The sequence below is a fragment of the Mustelus asterias genome, chromosome 12 (genome assembly GCF_964213995.1).
Source record: "Mustelus asterias chromosome 12, sMusAst1.hap1.1, whole genome shotgun sequence".
NCBI classification, from domain to species: Eukaryota; Metazoa; Chordata; class Chondrichthyes; order Carcharhiniformes; family Triakidae; genus Mustelus; species Mustelus asterias.
In genome coordinates this window covers 43,326,703-43,347,598 of record NC_135812.1, presented here as the reverse complement: position 1 = coordinate 43,347,598, position 20,896 = coordinate 43,326,703, and the positions used below count along the sequence as shown (strand labels likewise).

General features: G+C 45.5%; 1 protein-coding gene across 1 annotated transcript in view; it reads left to right on the top strand.

The window, feature by feature from the left end:
- rasa4 (RAS p21 protein activator 4) overlaps positions 1-20,896 on the top strand; it is a 223,312-nt gene that overhangs the window by 20,858 nt on the left and 181,558 nt on the right. The window contains exons 3-4 of the mRNA XM_078225114.1: positions 12,170-12,283; positions 12,400-12,461. Of these exons, the coding sequence (XP_078081240.1) occupies positions 12,170-12,283; positions 12,400-12,461 (176 nt within the window). The remainder of the gene's footprint in view (positions 1-12,169; positions 12,284-12,399; positions 12,462-20,896) is intronic.

Genomic DNA, 20,896 nt, shown 5'->3' with positions numbered 1-20,896 from the left:
CACCTCACACTTATCTGGGTTAAACTCCATCTGCCACTTCTCCGCCCAGTCGTGAATCCTATCAATGTCTCTGGAGTATAGCCCCAGTCTACTCAGTCTCTCCTCATAAGCCAACCCTCTCAACTCCGGAATCAACCTAGTGAATCTCGCTCCAGTGCCAGTATATCCTTTCTCAAGTAAGGAACCAAAACTGTACACAGTACTCCAGGTGTGGCCTCACCAGCACCTTATACAGCTGCAACATAATCTCGCTGTTTTTAAACTCCATTCCTCTAGCAATGAAGGACAAAATTCCATTTGCCTTTTTAATTACCTGCTGCACCTGCAAACCAACTCCTTAAGATTCCTGCACAAGGACACCCAGTAGCATGCTGCAATTTTTTACCATTTAATTAATAGTCCATTTTGCTGTTATTCCTACCAACATTTACCAACATTGTACTCCATCTGCCAGACCCTCACCCACTCACTTAGATTATCTATATCCCTTTGCAGACTTTCAGCATCCTCTGCACATTTTGCTCTGCCACCCATCTTTACGTCATCTGCGAATTTAAACACACTACACTTGGTCCCCAACTCCAAATCGTCTATATAAATCGTAAACAATTGCCGTCCCAACACTGATCCCTGAGGCACACCACTAGTCACTGATCACTAACCAGAAAAACACCCATTTACCCCCACTCTTTGCTTTCTGTTAGTTAACCAATCCTCTATCCACGCTAGTACATTACCTGTAACACTGTGCACCTTTATCTTATGTAGCAGTCTTTGGTGCGGCACCTTGTCAAATGCCTTCTGGAAATCCAGATACACCACATCCACAGGTTCCCCATTGTCCACTGCACATGTAACGTTCTCAATGAATTCCACCAAATTAGTCAAACAAGACCTGCCCTTCATGAACCCATGCTGCGCCTTACCAATGGGAAAATTTATATCCAGATGTATCGCTATTTCTTCCTTGATGATAGATTCAAGCCTTTTCCCTACTACAGAAGTTAAGCTAACCGGCCTATAGTTACCTGCCTTTTGTCTACTTCCTTTATTAAACAGCGGCATCACATTTGCTGTTTTCCAATCTGCGGGAACCACCCCAGAGTCCAGTGAATTTTGGTAAATTACCACTGGTGCATTTGCTATTTCTCTCACCATCTCTTTTAGTACCCTGGGATGCATTCCATCAGGACCAGGAGACTTGTCTACCTTTAGCCCCATTAACTTGCCCAACGCTACCTCTTTCGTGATAATGATAGTTTCTAGGTTCTGCCATAGCCTGCCATAACCTTCCTGTCATCAATTTTTGGCATGTTATTTGTGTCTTCCACTGTGAAGACCGACACAAAATACCTGTTCAATGCCTCAGCCATTTTCTCATTTCCAGTTATTACATCCCCCTTCTCATCCTCTAGAGGACCAATGTTTATTTTAGCCACTCTTTTTTCGTTTTATATATTTGTAGAAACTTTTGCTATCTGTTTTTATATTCTGAGCTAGTTTACTCTCATAATCCATCTTACTTTTCTTTATAGCTTTTTTCATGGCTTTCTGCTAACCTTTAAAGATTTCCCAATCCTCTAGGTTCCTACTAATCTTTGCCACTTTGTATGCATTTTCTTTCAATTTGATACCCTCCTTTATTTCCTTAGATATCCATGGCTGATTATCTCTTTTTCTACAGTCCTTCCTTATCACTGGTATATTCTGGTATATCACTGGTATAATTAACCAAAAACTGGGCATGTGGGAGCGACGCTCCCTCTCCATTGTGGGTAACAACATGGTCATCAGATGTGAGGCACTCTTGGTGTTGCTGTACGTGGCCCGGCTCTGGCCCACTCCTCACTCCTGCGCAGTGGCGATCACCCAAGCCATTTTCTGCTTCATCTGGGGTTCAAAATGAGACCGTGTTCGAAGGAACACGCTGTTCAAACCTCGAGATAAAGGGGGAAAAACATGTCCAACATCACCCTGTACACTGCTGTCCCGTCCTCTTCTGGAGTGCGCTTGCACGCACTGCCACTGCATCCCAAGTGGGGGTGGTGGAAGGCTGGAAGGCCATCTCCCGGAGCGGAGTAGAACATGTCCCGCCTCTGCTCCCCTCCATCCAGCAGTCTGGTCAGGGTCCCCTGTGAAAAGCGGGGTGCAGGCTTCTTGCCTGCTGTCTTCTGCAGTCATTGTGGAACTGCTGGGGAGCCATTTATATGGAGCTCCCCAATGCTTGCAGCAGTTAAGTTGTTGTGGGGCGGGCGGCTCAGAGGGAACTCGTGGACATAAAAATGATCGCTAATGAGGCATTAAATTCAGCCTGAAAATGCGCCATGGGCGGGAATCACTCTGTTTTTCATACTGGAACCAACACTCTACCATTTTGTGGTAGGATTTTGCCCAGTGGTTTTAATAAACTACAGACTCGAAGCAGCTTACTTTGGGAAGATAGACAAATCCCAACCAGACCCCGGGCACACGATGAAACACTCACCGTCTTAACCTGCTGATTAATCCTCACAATTCATTTTTTAAACCGGATGTGCCTTTTGCAACAATGTATGCTCGGAATTCAAATAAACGGAGAAGGATGTTGATGTAATGTGTAATCACCGCTGAAGCTTAGATTACAGGCCTTGAACCTTTTCTTTGGCTGGCGTTATTGTTTATGTTATTTGATTCCAATCTGATTTGCGTAAAAGAAAAGCTTGGAGCCTCCTTGGGCTGTGTGTTTACACAGTGGGAGCTCAATCTGCCTGCCACACAATCTGGGGGTCACGATATCTCTTGCTGAATTTACTAAAAGACTTTGGATTACAGTGAAAGTTGTCAATTACAGGCACCCGCCAGACTGGCATCAGTCACCTTTTCTCTTCACAGGTGTCCTGATTTTCAAAAGGGTTGTTTTAGGTGCTGTAAAAAAAAATGCTCCCAACAATCTTGAAGAACCAACTGAGAATGATCAGCATCCAAAAAGCTGCAACAATGCTAAGAATTAATTTTGGAAACAGCTGTACCAACAAAACTGGTGTTACAGGTAGTACCTGTCCCAAACAACACTGTCAGATAAAAGCAAATTACTGCAGATGCTGGAATCTGAAACCAAAAGAGAAAATGCTGCAAAATCGCAGCAGGTCTGGCAGCATCTGTAAGGAGAGAAAAGAGCTGAGGGTCCGAGTCCAGATGAACCTTAGTCAAAGCTGATCAGGTGGATGACAAAATACCACATGGAGTATTTTGCACATCACCCTCGGGTTTTGGCTCTTTGGTCTGCCCGAAACCTTGGCCTTCCAGTACAAGGATTTGTCCCTGACTGAGTATTGCAGATTGGCACATTCCAAAGCCCAGGGCTACGTCAGCCCTGATGAAGGGTCATCCAGACTCAAAACGTTGGCTCTATTCTCTCTCCACTGATGCTGTCAGACCTGCTGAGTTTCTCCAGCATTTTCTGTTTTTGCCACATGCTGAGGGACACACTAAAGCTGGGGGCAGCTTCTGCAGAGGCACAATGGGGAAGGTTGCAGTCTCAGACCTTTCAACCACAGTGAACTGAGGGGAGCAGAAGCCCCTCGGGCCGAGTGACTCACTGAATGTATACAGTAGATATTACATGTATCCCAGTTGTACTGAAATACCTCCGAGTGCAACTTGTTCTATGTAGGCAACATTTAAAATAACTTTGCAATATTTGTAAGACCATCTTTTACCATATTGAAGTATCTCAGAATGTTCCTTGATGTATGTAAAGAACCTGAATGTTGTTCTTTTTTGTGTGAAGGTCATTTTGGAATGTTTGTAATGTTCTCATAGATTTATGATTAAAGTATATTTTTGGAAAAGAAATCTCCCTCCGACTTTGGCTAAGATCAAGCATAGGATCAAGCCTCGGGTCAGGGGTACTGCCAACTTTTGTTAGTTTGGATCTAGCACATCTCTTTTGTGGGGACAATGAATTGGCTTTGGCTTTTGGAGTAGGCAAGGTGATAGTTTAAGTTCTCGCCCTGTCCACTTTGCACAGTGGCTTTGTAACTCTGAGAAAGGAATCCTTTTTTAAAAATTCACATGTTTTCTGGGTCCACTTGGTGGCTGGGATTGTGTGATCATTTGGATCCACGTGGGACGGGATGGGCATGCATGTTTGCACACATGGGATGGGATTTTACGGCCTTACTCGGGCGAGACCAGAAATTCCCGCCCGAGGTCAACGGAAACGGGCGGCACGATAGTGCAGTGGTTAGCACTGCTGCTTCACAGCTCCAGGGTCCCGGGTTCGATTCCCGGCTCGGGTCACTGTCTGTGTGGAGTTTGCACATTCTCCTCGTGTCTGCGTGGGTTTCCTCCGGGTGCTCCGGTTTCCTCCCACAGTCCAAAGATGTGCGGGTTAGGTTGATTGGCCAGGTTAAAAATTGCCCCTTAGAGTCCTGGGATGCGTAGGTTAGAGGGATTAGCGGGTAAATATGTGGGGGTAGGGCCTGGGTGGGATTGTGGTCGGTGCAGACTCGATGGGCCGAATGGCCTCCTTCTGCACTGTAGGGTTTCTATGGTTCTATGGAAACTTCTGTTGTTGGGCCCTCGCCCGCTCTGATTCCGTGGCAGGCGCGGTGGTAGAATTCCGGCCAAGTTGTCAACAAGGTTGCATTGCAAGCGTGGTGGGAAGGTGGGTCAGCTCAAAGCTCGATACTGACATGGGGGGAAAGAAACAGGAATCTAGTTATAATCCATCAGTTATCACCATTTTAAGACTCGGATACAGTGTATAGTTTGAACATCTCGATGTCCGGCTTTGGTGCATGTTTTGAAGTATAAAAGGGCTTGGTGTCATGAAGACTGTAGTAGTTCATATTGAGTCGGGCTGTGGTTGCAGAGTGCTTCTTGTATACATCGCAGTGTAAGTGATTTGGGCTGTCTGCTTTTGGGTGTGTCCGTTCCAGTGTTTTCACTTTTCACAGCAATTCTGTTTGGGAGGAATGATCTAGAACACAGAATCAAGATCATGCACAATACAGGACATGATGGAGAATCAGCAGGGAACTGTAATCGAGGATCTCAGCTTGGAATCCCAACTGCTCGAAGTTACTAATGGTTACCTTTATTGATTTGTTCATGGGATGTGGGCATCGCTGGCAAGGCCAACATTTAGGGTGGCATGGCGCCATCAGTGGTTAGCACTGCTGCCTCACAGTGCCAGGGACCCGGGTTCGATTCATGGCTTGGGTCGCTGTCTGTGTGGGGTCTACACATTCTCCACGTATTTGCGTGGGTTTGCTCTGGGTGCTCTGGTTTCCTCCCATGCTCCAAAGATGGGCGGGTTAGGTGGATTGACCATTCAAAATTGCCCCTTATTATCAGGGGTACTAGCAGGGTAAATATGTGGGGTTACGGGATAAGGCCTGAGTGGGATTGTGGTCAGTGCAGACCCGATGGACCAAATGGCCTCCTTCTGCACTGTAGGGTTTATATGATTATGTATATGACTTCCCCCATCATTTATGATTGGCCATGATAAATTGTCCCTTAGTGTCAGGGGGATTAGTGGGGTAAATATGTAGAGTTACAGGGGTGGGATTGTTGTCAGTGCAGGCCCGATGGGCCAAATGGTCTCTTTCTGCACAGTAGGGATTCTATGATTTATTGTCCATCCCTAATTGTCCTTGAGAAGGTGGTGAGCCGATATCTTGAACTCTGCATTCCGTCTGGTGTAGGCATCACAGTGTTGTTAGGGATTGACCCGGCAATAATGAAGGAACAATGATAATAGTTCCAAATCAGGATAGTGAGTGATCTTCAGAGTAACTTGCAGGTGATGATATTCCCATGTGTTTTCTGTCCTGTTCTCCCAGGTTGAAGAGGTTGTGGGTTTGAAAGGTGCTGTTGAAGGAGCTTTGATGAGTTGCTGCAGTGTGTTTTGTGGATGGTACACGGTGTCCCAGGGGTGGAAAAAGTGACTATTTGAGGTGATGTGTGGGATGCTAATCAAACAGGTTGCTTTGTCCTGGCTGGTGTCGAGCTGGTGTTGAAGCAGCCCTCATTCAGGCAAGTGGAGAGTGTACCATCACACTCCTGACTAGTGCCTTGTAGGTGGTGGGATGGCTTTGAGCTTTGGGGCTCGGGTACTTGCTGCAGAATGCCCAGCCTTTGACTTTGTAATCCCAGTATTTGCAGTTCAGTGTTTGGCTGGTGCTAACCCACAGGGTGGTGATGATGGGAAGTTCTGTGATGGTTTGGCAGTGAATGTCAAGAGGAGGTGATTCGATTCTCTCTTTCTGAGGATGCCTGGCAGCGTGTTACTTGTCACTCATTAATCCGAGCCTGACAAGGAACATGAGCTGGGATTCTCCCAAAGGAAAATAAGTGCCCAATGTGCGGGAAAACAGGAGCATTTCCCGCCCATTATTTGGGCGTACTTACCAGAGTGAATCTCCCACACTCTGAGCACTGCAGAGTGCCTCAGCGTGATTCCCTCTGGAAAGCAGGGTTCAGGGCCTACTTCCACCTGAGAGGTCGGCAGCATAGCGCTGAGCAGGCCACTGCGCATGCGTCAATCTGTCAGCGCAGAGATCAGTGCAAGCACAGTGGCCCCCAATCACCGGCCTCCTGATCACTGGCCAGCCCCACAACCCCCCGTTCGCTGACCTTCCAAACCCCCACTCCCTTGATTGTTGGCCTACTAGAATTTCCCACGCCAGCCGTGATCTCCCACCCCCTCCCCCAGGCCAGCCAGCCCCAATCTCCCACCCTGCTCCCCACCCCCCCCTCAGGCCAGCCAGTCCCAATCTCCAACCCACGCCCCCCGACAGCTCCAATGTCCCCCCCACCCCCCCGCCATGGCCAACCCTGACCACCTCCCCCCCCAGGACAGCCCCAACCCCCTCACCCCGTGACCAGCCCGATGGCCCCCCACGCCCTTCCTCCCCTACCGATACTGATTGCAGAGTGGCAGTGTCAAGGTGCCCGGTGGGCAGTGCCAGAGTGCAAGGCTGGCACTGCTAGGCTGGCACTGCCCAAGGGGCACCACTCCCCATACCCCCAACCTCCCGAGAGGGCCTCAATGGCCTCTGTTCCCTCCAGTGGGGTCAGGACACCTGTTCTCGGTTAGTGGGGAGCAGTCATAAAGGCCGTTTAGGGAACCAATGCCAACTGTGGGGGGAGACACTAGCGGGCTTGGAGACTTCATAATCATATTGAATCATATGATTATATGATTCATATTGTAATTAAAATCATATTGAAATAACGCCGGTCGCGAACCTCGCTACAGGCTGGTGTCTCCAGAAGAATCCCGGCCATGGAGTCTGTCCCTCATTCAAAAGACACTATATCCAACAGTGCTGCACTCCCTGAGTTGGTGCAGTGTTAGGACTTGAATTTAGAAGTGAGTGCTTCACTGAGCCACAGCTGACACGTTTTCTTCTGATTTATTTAATCCCTCATGCTCAATTTGCCTGCACCACTTAGTCCATCTGTTACACCTTGTGGATCAGAGGGAGAATATACTGGGGAAATTGGCGTTAACTGAGATTGTTTGAGTGGATCCCACCAGCTTCTCTCAGAATGAAGTTTCAGATATTGCAATCACGTACACTGCAACTGGTTCTGCATAGGAAATAAAAGAGAAACACTTGTCATGGGATCAAGCCTGCCTCTCACAATCTCTTGGAAATGATACAGTGAAGCAATATCTGACATGGCAGTGAATCCTCAGTGACACATCCCTGGGAGCCACAACTAACCTCAGTATGCTGAGGAACTGCATCCAATCAATTCATGTTCAGTTCAGTAGCTACTGGGAGCAAATATCACCCTCCATCATTGGGAATTTTTGATGCCTCTAACATTTGAGAGAAGCACGTCACTGGCTCTGCAGTCAGAGGCATTGAGTGCACGACATGGATTGTGGGCGTACTCACACTGGTGTGTGAGTGATTTGAATGGTGTATGGTGGTTTACACTGTCACTTACAGACTCTGTGCAACAGGGATGGTATGTTATGCTCCACAGGCACAAAGCCATCTTCTACTGGAGAATAGTTACTCTCTACAAGCGCACTCCCATATTCTCCTGGAGAACGGTTACTCTCTATAGACGCTCCTCTGTATTCTCGTAAAGAATGGTAACACTCCCCAGACACACGCAATCACTTGTGTTCTTTGACTGGTTTCAGTCTCACTCAGCCTGATTTCATGTGCACTTTCTTTAACACTGTTCACATCATACTCCAACCACTTAATCTTCTCTTCAATTGAGAAATGGTAACGTGTGAAACTAAATTCCGAAATCAAACTAGGTGGCATCTTATAATTTGAAAATTGCACATCACATCTTCAAAACATTTGAAGAGCAAGCCAAGCTGGCAGTGTTGGCAGGATAGGAAGCTGCTTCATCTCACTCAGATTCCAGTATGTACAACATTTCAAAACACTCCTCGCCGCAAATCAATTGCAAGCTCCAATTTTGAGCTGAAATGGAAAATAGGATTCGGAAATCGACGTGACCTAAACTTTCACAATCGTGTTTATATTCTGACCAATAAGTATACATGGCCCAAAATCTGCATCTTCTAAAAGACTCTCTGTGAAACCCGTCTCCCCAAAATAAAGTCATCATTTTGTTCAGTTCAAAACAGCAAAGGGTTGAGGCTCTGGAGCCAAGTTAGTATTTTTGCTCCTTGCAGTTCGCTGGTGAGGCTGATTTTCATTTCGAAGGCTGGAATTCTCTTAGCCTTTTGGAGCTGTCTTGGGAGGCATGAGTGCAGACAATGCGCCAGGGAATGTGACCCAAGGGGCATCTGCTGTCTTCCTGTCATCGTGGTATAGTACCAGCGGTGGGAACAATACTAACCCGGCTGCCCACCGGTGGCAATTGTTGGGTAAACCCTGATGGTCTCCCAGCAGCTTCCTTGGGTGGGAAAGGGATCCTCCTTGATAGATGGCCCTGGAAGAAGCCACTTGGCAGCAAAGGGCGCCTCCATGTCGAACTCACTACTGGTGCACCACAACACTGCCCCCAACCACACAGCAATGACACCTCAACCCAACAACCATCAGATAATACTTCCGATCGACAAACCACTCTGTTCAGTTCAAGATGGAGAAGGTGACCCTGAACGTTTCATTTAACAGCACGTCTTCTGACCTGTGTAGCGTCTCTTAATTGATGGAGTTATCTATCATGTTTGACTAGGAATTTGTTTCAGAGGGGAAGGATATCATGAGGCTGGAAGGGATGAATGGCCTGGTGTCTGGAGGTTTGAAGCGGGGCTGGGAACACCAGTAGAAGGAACTGGAGCCAGGGGGAAGCATGGCATGAGAACTGGTACCTAGGACCACTTTGGGAAAAACATTTCTGTTGGTGCTCAGAGATGCTGCAATATCGGTGGGGCTGGGTCATTGGTACGATTGTAAAAGACCCGAAGACAATCAGAAGATTGGCCCATTCCAGCATCCTCGTTCATAGAATTCCTACAGTGCAGAAGGAGGTCATTCAGCCCATCGACTCTGCACCAGCTGCAATCCCACCCAGACCCTATCCCCGTAATCCCACATATTTACCCGATCACTAGAGGTATTTTAGCATGGTCAATTAAACTAACCCGCAGATCTTTGGACTGGGGGAGGAAACCAGAGCACCCAAAAGAAACCACGTAGACACTGAGAGAATGTTTAAACTCTGCACAGACAGTCCACCCAAGACGGGAATCAATCCCAGGTCCTTGGTCTAGTTAGGAACACATGATCAGTGCAGGCTTGGAGGGCCGAAGGGCCTGTTCCTGTGCTGTATTGTTCTTTGGTGCTGTAAGGCAGCAGTGCTAACCACTGTGCCACCGTGCCGCCCTTGATCTTAAATGTTTTGGCCTTCACCACTTTTCCATAAATTGGAAAGTTAGCAACTATCTGTCATCATTTTACCTGCCTAGATCTCTTTGCACCTCCTCTGTGTCCTCCCCACAGCTTACCTTTCCACCTAGCTTTATATCATCAGCAAACCTAGAAACAGTATTCTCTGTCTTAAAAGCAAAATACTGCGGATGCTGGAATCTGAAACAAAAACAGAAAATGCTGGAAAATCTCAGCAGGTCTGCTAGCATCTGTGGGGAGAGAATAGAGCTAACGTTTCGAGTCGAGGTGACCCTTCGTCAGAGCAGGTGCTTCTGATGAAGGGTCATCTAGACTCAAAACGTTGGCTCTATTCTCTCCCCACAGATGCTGTCAGACCTGGCGAGGTTATTCTCTGTCTCTTCATCTAAGTCACTAATATAGGCTGTAAATAGCTGAGGCCTCAGCACTGACAGCAACACTCCAGTAGTCACAGCCTGCCAATGTAAAAATGCTCATTTCTGCCCACTTTCTGCTTCTTTCTGTTCACCTCAATCCACATTCAGGTACTTCCCCCAACTCCATGGACCCTTATTTTGCCTATTAACCTAATGTATGACAACCTATTGAATGCCTTTTGGAAATCCAGGTATACTACTGGTTCCCCTTTAGTTACATCCTCAAAAAAACTGTAATGAATTTATCAAACAGGATCTTCCGCAGTAACACCACATTAATATATCCTAATCATACTGCGCTTTGCACAGTGCATTGGTAAGAGTTCCTTAATAGTAAATTCAAGTATTTTCCCAACAATTAACATTAGACCAACTAGCCTGTAGTTCACTGTTTTCTTTCTCTCCCCTTTCTTGAAAATGGTGTAACATCGGCCAATTTCCAATCTGATGGGACCATTCCCAAATCTAATGAATTTTGGAAAACCATCGCTAGTGCCTCCAGTATCGCTGTTTTAGAACTCGAGGGTGTCGGCCATCACGTCTCAGGAATTTGTTAGATTTTAGTCCCTTGCGTTTCTCCAATAGTTTTGTCTTGCTGATATTCATTTCCTTAATTGCCTCACATCTTTTAGCCCCCAGGTTACTGGCAGTTCCTGGTACGGAGTTTGTGCCTTCACTTGTTCAATGCCCCTGCTATTCCTTCACTCCCATGGTCATTTCTCCTGTCTCCAAGAGCCAATGTTTACTTTAACTATTCTTTTGTTTTTTTATATATAAAAGCTTTTATATTTTATAGTTCTGACAAGTTTTCTTGGATACTTTATTTTCATCACCTTTACACTGGCCCTTTGGTTTCTGAAACACTCCCAATCTCTTGAATTGCTACTTTTTTGCAAGATTGTAAACAACTTCTTTCAACCTAATAAGTTTATTTATTAGTGACAAGTAGGCTTACATTCGCACTGCAATGAAGTTACAGTGAAAATCCCCCAGTGGCCACACTACGGCGCCTTTTCGGGTACACTGAGGGAGAATATAGCACGGCCAATTCACCTAACCTGCACACCTTTGGACTGTAGGAGGAAACTGGAGCACCCAGAGGAAACTTACACAGACACAGGGAGAACATGCACACTCCACACAGACAGTGACTCAAGCCGGGAATCGAACCCGGGTCCTTGGCGTTGTGAGACAGCTGTGCTAACCACTGTGCCACCGTGCTGCCCTAAATATTATCTTTACTAATGCTAACTTTCTGATAGAACCACAGATGAGACTTTCTTTCTGAGTTTTTGCATTACAATGGAATGTATTTTTGTTGAACATTTTGAATTGATTCTTTATATGTTTCCCACTTTTCATTTACCTCCATACCTTTTACTCTATACCTTTTACACTATTTACCCAATTAACCGTAACCAGTTCTCCCCTCATTACTATGTATTGGCTTTGTTTTAGTTTGAGACTCTTGTTTGTGGCTGGAGTCAAACTTAACCTGAAATTCAGTGGTATTATGATCACTATTTCCAAGTGGATCTTTTACAATGACATTACTAATTAGCCCTGCTTTATTACACAATGACTGGTCTAATGTAACTTGATCCTGAGTCAGCTCCACAATGTATAGCTGCAAGGAACTGTCATAAAAACATCCAACAAATGTTCATCTTCTAGAAGACCACTCTTGCCAATTTGATTGTCCCAGCCTATCTGAAGATTAAAGTCCCCCACAATTTTCCTGGGGGAAACCAGGAAAAGGGAAGAGTTGCAGAGAGGCCTTGCTCTAGTGGGCAGTAGGAACTTGCTTTTTATTTACGAGGCAGAGCCATTTGTCAGAGAGTGAGCAAAACGTTGATGTTTGGAGCGGTAGCCATTGTAAACAAAATTCATGGAATTTCTTTTTCACAGAACCGCAACAATATGGAAGACACTGTCTCCGTTCTGGGGAGAAGAGTACAATGTCCATCTTCCCAGTACCTTTCACTCCATTTCCTTTTATGTGATGGATGAGGATGCGATCAGGTAATTTTAATATCAATTCCCATCTTAATGCTGAGATCTAATTACTTAGATATCGAAACATGATCATTGAACAGCAGTGGTGTCGCTAACGAACAATCTTTATCATTTACATTTAGCCGCGATGATTTCATTGGGAAAGTTACTATAGCTAAGGACATGCTAACAGCCAACCCAAAAGGTAAGCCCATTTTAGTAATAATTGGATTGCTGCTTCCTCTACTTTGCAGAAACATTTGTCACTGTTGATACTGTGTATTAACCCACATGAGGCAGATCAGGAAAGATTGTTACATTATTTACTGGAAATAAAACCCACTACACAGACTGGCGAAGGTTCAGGTCTCATTTCCTGGAATTAACCACCACCTATATAGTTGTTCCTCAATATTCTGCATTCTACCAAATTTTGCCGTGATGATGTGTATTGTGTATGCTGTGTATGTTGCGTATGCATGTTACATGTGTTGTGTGTGTGTGTGTTGTGTGTGTGTCCGACTTGCTCTTTCCTTGTCTCTCTCTGTTTGTCTGTGGGTGGAATTTTCCCATCCCGAGAATCGTAGCGGGCAGGAGAATGGGGTGGGGGGGGGGGGGAACCATGCAAAGGTCCATTGACCTCGTGTGGGATTTTCCGATCTTGGGACAAACGTGGCTGGAAAATCCCGCCCTGTGTGTCTGTGAACCCCTCCCCTTGCTCAGTTTGTGTCTCTTACTGTGTTTCTCTCTCACCCTTTTGCTGTGTGTGTGTGCATGTGTGTGTATGCATGTGTGCGTGTGTGTGTGTGTGTGTGTGTGCACGCGTGTGTGTGCACGCGTGTATGTGTGCACGTGTGTGTGTGCCTATGTGTGTGGGTGTGTATGTGTGTGTGTTTGTGTGTGTGTGTGCATATGCATGTGGGTGCATGTTTGGGTATGTGTGTGTGTTTGCGTGTGTTTGGGTGTGTATGGGTGAGTGTGTGTGTGTGGGTGGGTGTGTGTGTGGGTGTGCGTATGGCCCTTGTGTGTCTGTTACTATTGCTGATAGTGTAGGAATGCTTAATGTGTTTGTAAGACACTCAACCATGTGGGAGTGATAGCCAATCAATGAAATGCGGCTTGTGCTATAAAGCAGCCAGCAGAATGTTCGAGAAACACTTTACACATTAGTCTACCCTTATCACCAAGAATTACTTCAGGGCCACTGGTTCTTTTTCCTCTTTTGGTCGTTTTGTGTTTTCTTTCTTTACCTTCTTCATTGCTATCTTCTTCCCATTATGTGATTCCATTCTTCAGTTTTGTTTCTGCAGTCCTCTGGGAATTGAGAGTATGCAAGTTAAAATGTTCTGGGCAAATTGTGTTTAATGGACTGGAGTTTTTTGATGGAGTAACAGTGAAAGTGCGTGTGAGTAACGCAGCTGATGTGGCATAAAAGGACTTTGTGAAGTGCCACAGGCCTGTCAGTAGAGGTAGAGCCCATAGCAGCATGGAAACACAATGGATTGAGTGACAGGACACAACAAAGTGCTGTGTTTTTGGTCTGGAGGAAGATATGTGGTGGGGATCCCCAGGGATTCATGATGGGATTTCTGCTTTTCCTGAGACATATTAACCTAGGCCTGGTGTAGATTTGCTGTTGACACAAAACTTGGAAGAATTGAGAACTGGAAAGAGGGTACTGATAAACTTCAAGGAGGCACGGTGGCTAGCACTGCTGCCTCACAGTGCCAGGAACCCGGGTTCAATTCCGGCCATGGGTCACTGTCTGTGTGGAGTTCGCAAGTTCATAGAATCATAGAAACCCTACAGTGCAGAAAGAGGCCATTTGGCCCATCGAGTCTGCACCGACCACAATCCCACCCAGGCCCTACCCCCATATTCCTACATATTTACCCGCTAATCCCTCTAACCTATGCATCTCAGGACACTAAGGGGCAATTTTAGCATGGCCAATCAACCTAACCCACACATCTTTGGACTGTGGGAGGAAACTGGAGCACCGGGAGGAAACCCATGCAGACACGGGGAGAACGTGCAAACTCCACACAGACAGTGACCCAAGCCGGGAATCAAACCCAGGTCCCTGGAGCTGTGAGTTCTTCCTGTTTCTGTGTAGGTTTTCTCCGAGTGCTCCGGTTTTCTCCCACAGTCCAAAGATGTGCAGGTTAGGTTGATTGATCATGCTAAATTGCCCCTTAGTGTCCCAAGATATATAGATAAGGGGGAATAGTGGGGTAAATACAGGGCTTACAGGGATAGGGCCTGGGTAAGATGTTCTGTCGGAGAATTGGTGCAGACTTGATGGGTCAAACGGCTTCCTTCTGCACTGTAGGGATTCTATTCTAAGAGGCCATAACTGGTGATATCGGCGGATCAAATGTCATGTAGAGAAGATACATTTTGGTTGAAAGAGGGGAGACGATGGCCTAGTGGTATTATCATAGAATCATAGAATCCTATAGTGCAGAAGGAAACCATTCGGCCCATCGAGTCTGCACCGACCACAATCCCATCCAGACCCTATTCCCGCAATCCCACATATTTACCCTGCTAATCCGCCTGACACTATGGTCAATTTAGCATGGCCAATCAACCTAACCCGCACATCTTTGGAGTGTGGGAGGAAACTGGAGCACCCGGAGGAAACCCACACAGACACGGAGAGAATGTGCAAACTTCACACAGACAGTGATCCAAGGCTGGAATCGAACCCAGGTCCCTGGTGCTGTGAGGCAGCAGTGCTAACCGCTGTGCCACCCATTAACTCAGCTTTGATGAGCATTAACTTCCCTAAAGTCAAAATGTTAAAGGAGAATCAGGCATTAATTTCACTGTGAAATGATTTGTGTTGAAGCGGGCTGCTAATTGCATCCCAACCAACAAGTATCCTTGGATTTGTCACGATGCTGAGCTAAGTTTGCGTGAAGGTCCAGGGGCTGATCATTGTCAAGTCAAAACCTGTCCCTGACTCAATACAGATGTCATGGAGAAAGTCCAATAAAAAGCAAATCAGCTCCAGGTTAACAGGACATGGACAAGGCTGATTAAAAGTCTGCAAGCTGCTGCCTTAGTTGGGCATTTAACTCTCATTCAAATGTTCTTAAGGCTTGGGTTCAAGTGAATGTACTTCGAATGTACAGGAAGTAATATTCGGGAACTTCTTGCCAATGATTTTGCAGTGATTCACCCAGACAACACTTCTTGTGTCAGTCCTTCAAAATGAGGGTGACGTTGGTCAGATTTCATATGTGTGTGTCCTCAGGAAACACGTATGTTTGATCATGGGACGTGGGTGAGGTTTGCAGAGACCCGTTTTATTGTCCTCCCAATTGCCCTGAGGTGGTGGTAATGGGTCCACGTGAGCCTCTGTAGCTCTTTTGCTGATGGCATTCCCACAGTGATGTCAAACAGAGAATTCCTGGCTACTGACCCAGGAGCGATGAAGGAATATGATTATATGTGCAAGTCAGCATGATGTGGGACCTCGACGTGGAATTTTGAAGTCTTGGTGTTCTCACATCCTTGCTGCCTCTTGTTTTGTAGAAGTGAGGCTGGGAGAATTCAGGGAGTCAGTATCCACATCAAACACTTGTAGGACCGATCTCCCATGGTCAGATGCAGAATAAAATTCTATCTACTCTGCTACAAGTTACAATTCTAACCTCAGAAGAACAACCACTTTACAATTTCTGCACCAAGCCCCTGTGGCCTGACTGGAGTTACAAGTTTAGCACATTGGGTGTTCCTATACCACATGGACTGTGGAGGATCAAGAAGACAGTTCACCACCACCTTCTCAAAGGCAACTCCAGATGGGCAATAAATGCTGGGCATAGCCAGTGACATTCACATCCCATGAACGTATACGTTAAAATAATCCTAATTTTGTGTTCTGGGCTCCAGTCAGTTGAATTAAAGTTGCCTAACTTGCTTTCACATAACATCCTAACTCAGAGCAGACTGGGAAACATTCATCCCATTAGCCTGACTCAAACTCAAGTTCTGAAGGTGAAAGTATACATCAGGCAACCCATTAAACCAGCGCTTCCCAAACTATTCTACAGTTCCTCATTTTAACATTTGAAAATTAACACAACTGCAGATGCCAAGAAAGAGTAATAAAGCAACAGCATGCTAATATTCAGTATAGAATTCTGAAAGTTTGTCTGTTGTAGTTCATCATATCAATATGAGAATCTTTGCTGAAATTCCTGGGCCCTCATTGACTGGGATGGCAGCAGTCGGCCTCCATCACTGCCACTCTGAGAAGCCACTTTGGGGAACCTCTAACAGTCATTTCAAGCATTGTTGTGTCAGCACGTGTGATCTGAGCCAACTGCAGCCAATCCAATGCCAGGAGTCTGTCTTGTGATTAGTTACTTCCCACTGTCAGGGGGCTGGAAATTAATGTGATTTTATTTCTCCTGACCTCATGGGCCATTTCTATGACCCCTCTTGAGGTCACGACCCATAGCCTGGGAACTGCTGCACTAAACCATTGTCTTCTCGATAGTAAATCAGAATCTGGAGTATCTGGATTTCAGAATCCTATCGATGGATTCTTTTGGGCAGCTGTGTGCTGATAGGAATAAGAAAGATCAAGTTTTATTTATTAGTGTCACAAGTAGGCTTAGATTAACACTGCAATGAAGTTACTGTGAATATCCCCTCATCGCCACACTCCGGTGCCTGTTCGGGTGCACTGAGGGAGAATTTAGCATGGCAATGCACCTAACCTGTACATCTTTGGATACATGCCACTTTGGATATTTACATGGTGGCATGGTAGCACAGTGGTTAGCACTGCTGCCTCACAGCACCAGGAAGCTGGGTTCCATTGTGGCCTTGGAGTGACTGTCTGTGCGGAGTCTGCACTTTCTCACCATATCTGTGTGGGTTTCCTCCGGGTGCTCCGGTTTCCTCCCACAGTCCAAAGATGTGCAGGTTAGGTGGATTGGCCATGCTAAATTGCCCTGTGGTTTGTGTGTGAGCGTGCGTGTGACTGTGCTTGATGTGGTGTAATGACCCTCAAGCTATAAGCTCCCGGGCGACAGACTAATGACCTGTTCCAGGAATAATCAGCCAGAGAAACAGCCGAAGAGAGAGATATTTACAAAGAGGTTTATATATTAAATCAATCAAATGAACATCCTGAGGCCACAATGGAGGGTGTGGAGTAGAGGAATGTGTATGACTCTGATCATGATGTGAGATTCAGAAAGAAATGTTGAAAAGTGCAATGCAAGTTATATTTCTGGAAACCTCCTATTCACTAAATTTAATGTCCTACATTCTAGGCCCATGTTGTTCCTGAAAACCTTAGTGATAAATTAATCACAAATGAGACTCCAGCATTTGTTCATCCTTGTCTGATATTCTCGGCTTTCTGTTTCCCAGAAGGAAGGTGATTTGTGGACAACAGGAATCTTTCTGTCGTCCTGTGAGACTAGCTAAACATAGACTTGGAAGTGGCACGGAGATAACTGGAAAAATGACTCTCCCATGCTTTGAGTTAAGGTTACACAACAGGATGCAAGTTATATGCCTTGGCTTAAAATGATGTTCTGTTTTCACGACAAGTTACTGCTAGATACATTTTACTGGTTAGCGATTCATCCTCAGCTTGGCTCCATTAGCAATATGCCAATCCTGAGTCAAAAGGCCTTGGTTGTTTTAAATTCTATTCCAAGACCTGGGCACATATCTAGGCTGATGCTTAGGTGCCTCCATATTGAGGAAGCACCAGATTTATGAAGCTGCTATCAGCTGAGGCAATAAACTGTTCTGGTGGCGGGCAGGGAGGTCATGCTGGAACTGTATAGAACACTGGCTAAGCCACAACTGGAGTCCTGTGTGTAGTTCTGGTCACCACATTGTAGGAAGGATGTGATTGCACTGGAGAGGGTGCAGAGGAGATTCACCTGGATACTGCCTGGGCTGGAGAATCTGAGCTATGAGGAAAAATTGAATAGGTTGGGGCTGTTTTCATTGGAGCAGCGAAGATTGAGAGGGTCTCTAATGGAGGTATATAAGATTATGAGGGGCATAGATAGGGTAAATTGGAAAGTGCTTTTTTCCATTAGTAGAGGGGTCAATAACCAGGGGGCATAGATTTAAGTTAAGAGGTAGAAGGTTAAGAGGGGAGTTGAGGAGAAACCTTTTCACTCAGAGAGTGGTGGGAGTCTGAAACTTTCTGCCCGAAAGGATGAGTCAGAAACTCTTGTAACATTTAAGACGTACTTAGATATTCACTTGCGTTGGTGTAATCTCCAGGGCTATGGGCCAAATGCTGAAAAAGCATTAGTGTAATCAGACCTTTGTTGATTGGCATTGACAGGATGGGCCAGATGGCCTACTTCTGTGCCATAAATTAATATGAATCTATGGATGTCAAAAGATTCCAGTGCACTGACCAACATTCTCCCTTCAACCAAGCCCACTGCAGGTATTATTTGGTCATCCATCTTGTTACTGTTTGTGGGATCTTGCTTAGTGCAAAGTGACAGTCTATCTTAGCTAGACACCAATTGCTGCACTTCAAATTCATTCATTGCACATGAGGGGATTTAAGAAGTTGCGAGCTGTAATGAAATACTATAAAATAACAATAGAAACAAAAGAAGAGGGCTCTCAGTAGAGCACAAAACTCGGGCATACTGTGTTAATGTAATTGCACAGCTTTTTGAGTCCGTCGCATCTGTGCCAGTCAAAGACAAACTAACTATTCTAATTCCATTTTCTTTGATTCTTCTCCCTAACTGATTGATGCTCTGTACTTACAAAGCTGAAAAGAGAAATCTTTTTCTTGAAGGCTTCCATCTCATTGAGAAGCCTTCAGGTTGACTGACATCCAACAACCTGCGGTCAAAACTCTGCTCACATTTTGACAGCTGTGACAATTTTACATCGGAGCGGCAGAGGCAGTTCACAACATTTCAAAACAAATCACCATTCTAGATCAAACAACCCATAGCATTCTCTTGGAAAAAAAAAGTCAATTCTCCCTATGTCCCAATCTTAACGGATCCTTTAAAACAATGACAGGCTCCAAATCCGCATCGTTACTGAAAACGAATAAGTTATTCCTTGGGCCATTCGCTATCTGTTTACTAAGTTTCATTAGGTTTTGAGATAGTTTACAGGCAAAGGGGAAAAATGTTACCTTCAATGGCGGAGGTAATAATAACAAATAAATGTGTCAAATTAACCATGCATGGAGACGGTTGGATACAAGTTCAGTTCATCAGAATCCATTCCTCTGTTAAGCTCTTCAAGCCTGCTGTGCCATTCAGTATGATCATAGCTGATCCCCTTTGCCCCAAGAGCTATATCTAACTCCTTTTTGAAAACAAACAATGCTTATGGCCTTAACTGCTTTCTGTAGTAGCGAATTCCACAGGTTCACAACTCTCTGGGTGAAGACATTTCTCCTCACCTCAATCCTAAATGGATTACCCTGTATTCCCAGACTACAACTCCTGGTTCTAGATATCCCCATCATCAAGAATATCCTTCCTGCATCTACCCTGTCTAGTCCTGTTAGAATTTTATAGGTTGCTATGGCACAGTGGTTAGCACTGCTACCTCACAGCGCCAGGGACCCAGGTTCAATTCCGGCCTGTCTGTGTGGAGTTTGCACGTGTCTGAAAGTCCAAATAAACCACATCCACTGGCTCCCCATCAACTATTAGTTACATCCTTGAAAAATTCCACTATTAGGAAGTATTAGTGTCAAAGGCACCTGGGTGTCCTTGGGTAGGTGGAATGTAGATTTGAAGTTACTATCAGATTGGCCATAATCTAATTGGATGGTGGAGCAGGTTGGAGGGACCGAATGGCCTTCTCCAGCTCCTGGTTCATACATTCACACTGAAAGCTAACATGCAGTTGATTCTGATTTATTGTTTAAGAAAGGAGAGGTGGAGAAAACATCCCTTTGACACCAACACTTCCAAATCTCTCACCATTTTCACCATTTATGAAATACTCTGCATTTCTGTTTTTCCTACCAAAGTAGATAATTTCATTAGAAAAACATAGAAAAACTACAGCACAAACTGGCCCTTCGGCCCACAAGTTGCACCGGTCATGTCCCTACCTACCTAGGCTTATAAATAGACTAATGGCAAGATGTTATATTCCATCTGCCATGTTCTTGCCCACTCACTTAGCCTGCCTAAATCCCCTTGGAGCCTCTTTGCGTCTTCCTCACAACTCGCATTCCCACCCAGTTTTGTGTCGGCAGCGCACTTGGAAATTTCACAACTGTTTCCCACATCAAAACTATAGATTGTGACTAGCTGGTGCCTAAGCACTGATCCTTGTGGTACCCCACTAGTCAGAGCCTGCCAACCTGGGAATGATCTGTTTATCCCTATTCTGTTTTCTCTACACTAACCAATTTTCAATCCATGCCACAGATTTCTTCTCTCCCTGCAGACTCCAGTGTCTTCCTCAAAAGCTACATTGAGCTAATGGCCTCTGATTCCATAAGCTCTCCCATTCTATCAGAAACTGGAATCCCATGAGCTGCCTTTGGCTTCTGGTTTTGCATTGCCTCTGCCCACTCCTTAACCTTGAAGCTGTTCCCAGAATGCACTCAGTGTCTCTGAAATCATAGGGTTGTCAGCCTGTGGTGGT